The 3,597-nt window shown below is 38.0% G+C and overlaps 1 protein-coding gene across 3 annotated transcripts in view; it reads right to left on the bottom strand.

Moving 5' to 3' along the window:
• Positions 1 to 321: 321 nt before the first annotated feature.
• Coq3 (coenzyme Q3, methyltransferase) overlaps positions 322 to 3,597 on the bottom strand; it is a 26,622-nt gene continuing 23,346 nt past the window's right edge. The window contains exons 6-7 of one of the 3 annotated variants that reach the window (XM_029533329.1): positions 2,652 to 2,811; positions 322 to 977 (exon numbers count right to left, since the gene is read on the bottom strand). In XM_029533329.1, coding sequence (XP_029389189.1) covers positions 793 to 977; positions 2,652 to 2,811 — 345 coding nt within the window. In that variant the 3' untranslated portion in view covers positions 322 to 792. The remainder of the gene's footprint in view (positions 978 to 2,651; positions 2,812 to 3,597) is intronic. The other 2 variants (XM_021222364.1, XM_029533330.1) reach the window with 2 other exon arrangements.

The following is a 3,597-nucleotide window of genomic DNA, read 5'->3' as shown; positions in this document are numbered from 1 at the left end:
AACCACACTCCAGGGTAGGCCCTATACTCAAGAGAAGTTAGTCAACACCAACTGAACTCAGCTGGAGAGATGGCTCAGTGGTTAAGAGCACTGACTGACTGTTCTTCCAAAGGTCCTGAGTTCAAATCCCAGCAACCACATGGTGGCTCACAAGCATCTATCTGACGCCCCCTTCTGGTGTATCTGAAGACAGCAACAGTGTACTTACACATAATAAATAAATCTTTAAAAAAGAAACACACAAACTGAACTCAAGGGAGAAAGGGAGGGAGGTACATATGTGCCTCCCTCCCTAGGTTTAAAATATCTTTTGTACTCCTAAATATCAGTGATAAAAACTACAGCTATTAAAAAAAAAAAACAAAAAACTACAGCTATTTTGTTTTCTTTTTTTTTTTTATCAGTCAAGGGCATTGTATCTTTAACTAAAATAAAGGAATACTGTAGACAACAGAGATTCCAGCTAAAATAAATAAATGTCAGCATATGTTTCTGTTTATACATATGAGAAATGCCTAATATGTAAAATGAAATGAACACACATATTTCTACAGTAAAAGCATAGAGACAAACTCCTTGACAAAGCCTCACCCAGAAAATTCTTCAAAGTGTCTCTTAGATGACACAGAAAATTTTCTCCATTGATTTAGATATTTTTATTGACCTTTTATTCTTCAAAATCTCTCCCAAAACGGAGTAAGATTTTTGACTTTGTAAACAACACAATTTCAAGCATATTTATTGCTGTCCTTGGAGGCACCTCATACCCTCTGCTCCTCAAGTACACTGGGGCTACTGTTTAGCATGGAGTGCCCCTGTTTCCCCCTTTAAAGCAGACTCAGCAGGCTCCTGGTGCTCCTGAGCCCTGGACCTCACAGCATGGGCTGCATAGTTAAGGCTGGTGTTTTCACTCCAATGCCAGTAACCTGAGAAAGGATTATAGACCAATCCTGCCACAGTTTCAACTGACAGACCATCTGAAAAACAAAAAAGAGAGAAATCAAATAACTTGGACTCAATAAACATTTAACATTGAAACCACAAGAATACACTCTTCATATTAACATAAAGTAAGCAACTTAATGAACAACAAGGCTTTGCAGTCATGCTTGAGCATACTTAATTGCAAGTTCTGACTACTGTCTGCTGTCCCTTTCTGAGGCACACAGAGACCATGGGTTCTAGAGCACTGGAATTAGAGAGGGTCTGTCTAAAGTAGCTCAGTGCTTAGAATTCTCTTAAGTTCTCAACAAATGTTAGCTGTCACTTGAGATTATCTGGCAACAAGAAATTCTCTCCATAAGGTATCATTTTGGGTTTGTATTTTCTTTTCTTTGTCGAGACAGGGCCTCACCTTGTTTAAGACTGGCTTTATTTTATTTTTTATTAATTTATTTACTTATTCACTTTACGTTGGGTAGTAGCTTCCCTCCCTCCTCTCCTCCCAACCCCATCCTCACAAATCCCTCCCCCCATTACCCTCTTGGGTACCACCCCACCCTGGGACATCAAAAACTGGCTTTATTTAATACAGGCTTTCTGCATAGCCCAGGCTAGCCTTAAATACCCTGTCCTCCTGGTACAGCCTTTTAAGTGCCGTGATTACAAGTATGCATCACTGTGCTCAGAGATTCTTTAAAGTATCCTTTTTCTATTCTATTGTCAACAGAGATACAGGCATCTCTAACAGCCACCACAGTGCTCTGAACTGACAAAATGTTAAGGAGAATGTTTTGCTGATACACTGTGGTCAACAAAAGCATGGGAAATGGTGTCTACCCAACAAGACCTCCAAACCGTCCGTCAAATGTGTGAGCTAAGAAACATCTCTTAACAGATGTCACTAAACAAACCATTTACTGTGTCAAAGCATGGTAAGACACTGTGTCGAGGATTACAACGAGCTTATGGGCCAGGAAAGAGTGAAGACATGTGAAAATTACATGCAACCATACTTAGATCATACATGATGGCAGGTGTGAATACATAATCCTAGGCAGATTCCTGAGTTTAAACACCAACTTTGACATCTGCTGTGGTGAGTCTAAGTCACTTATGTAGGTACCAGAAATTCATAAGAAATGATATGGAAGTTAAAATACATCTGCATATAGAAGGGTCAGAAAAAATCCTAAGATACATTGAGATAAGCAGGGCTCACCAGGAGCAACCGAGCATGTGTTATCCATCCTGACACCCATCCTTAAACAATGAAGACTACATTATCCAGGAAAGGGTTTAGTGTTCCTCGCTCAAGGCTAAGTGCAAGTCAGAGTGGTGTCTATTTCATAACTATAGCTTCAAAGAGTTTAAGACATAGTTAAAGAAAGGAAACTAGGGCTGGAGAGATGGCTCAGTGGTTAAGAACACTGATGGCTCTTCCAGAGGTCCTGAGTTCAATTCCCAGCAACCACATGGTGGCTCACAACCACCTGTAATGGGATCAGATGTCCTCTTCTAGTGTTTCTGAAGACTGGTACAGTGTACTCATGTATAAAATAAATAAATCTTTAAAAAGAAAGAAAACTGGCATCTAAAAACCAAGAAAATAGTAACCTGCTTAAATAAATGCCAGATTATGCAATTAATAATTATACATCATGACAGATTCAGATAGGCCTCAACAACTGGAAAACAATTTTGATACTTACTTGGTTCCAAGATACTCTCAAGCTTTTCCGGTGAAACAAACTTCTCCCAGGTGTGAGTGCCTTTTGGAACAATGCCTGCAATTTGTTCTGCGAAAACAATTCCCAAGGCATAGGACAGCTGTGTTTTGTTTACTGTAGTAATGAATAGAGAGCCACCAGGCTAAAGGGAAGACATGTATACACACGTAAAACAGCAGAAGTGAAGGATCACAGTTAGGAGTAACTGTTAGGGACAGGCTTGTTTCCCAGTCTCCTGCCTTCTGAATGAATAAAGTGCATTTGAGATACATAAGTAACTATAAAACATTATTACTAAAATAGCATTTTTCTCTCTTGGGAAAATCTGTTATTATAGGCAATCTAATACAGATCACAGTTACTAAATCTATACATCAAGCATAGCTTTCAACTCAAAATTGTCTTATTGCTATTTATGTATGTATATATGTATATTTATTTATGTGTATATGTATATATACTCTTTTGTATATATTAAATACTTTATCTGGGTTGACACATGTCTACATTTATATTCTTTTTTCTTTTGTTGGAAGATTTTTTTGCATATATTTTTCCTCTTTTCTTTCTTTTGTCAAAGGCCAACCAAGAAAAAAAGCCTAAAAAAAGAACCAGAAACACATATAGACACAGAAAAAACGTATGTTTGCACATACAGGAATCCCACAAAAACCAAAACTGGAATCCATAATATGTACGCAAAGGACTTGTAACATTAAAATAAAAATACCCTGAGACAAAGAACTTCCAAAGACTCCACTGACTATTTTTCTGTTGGTCAGCTACTGAGAGGCATGGGGCCTACTCCTAAGAGTGGTTTGGAAAGAAAGAAACAAAAGAAATGAAAGAAAGAAAGAAAGAAAGAAAGAAAGAAAGAAAGAAAGAAAGAAAGAAAGAAAGAAAGAGAGAGAGAGAGAGAGAGAGAGAG

This window comes from Mus pahari, chromosome 22, assembly GCF_900095145.1.
Source record: "Mus pahari chromosome 22, PAHARI_EIJ_v1.1, whole genome shotgun sequence".
Classification (NCBI taxonomy): Eukaryota; Metazoa; Chordata; class Mammalia; order Rodentia; family Muridae; genus Mus; species Mus pahari.
Note: the sequence above shows the minus strand (reverse complement) of the source record. Positions and strands in the feature narration are given on the sequence as shown.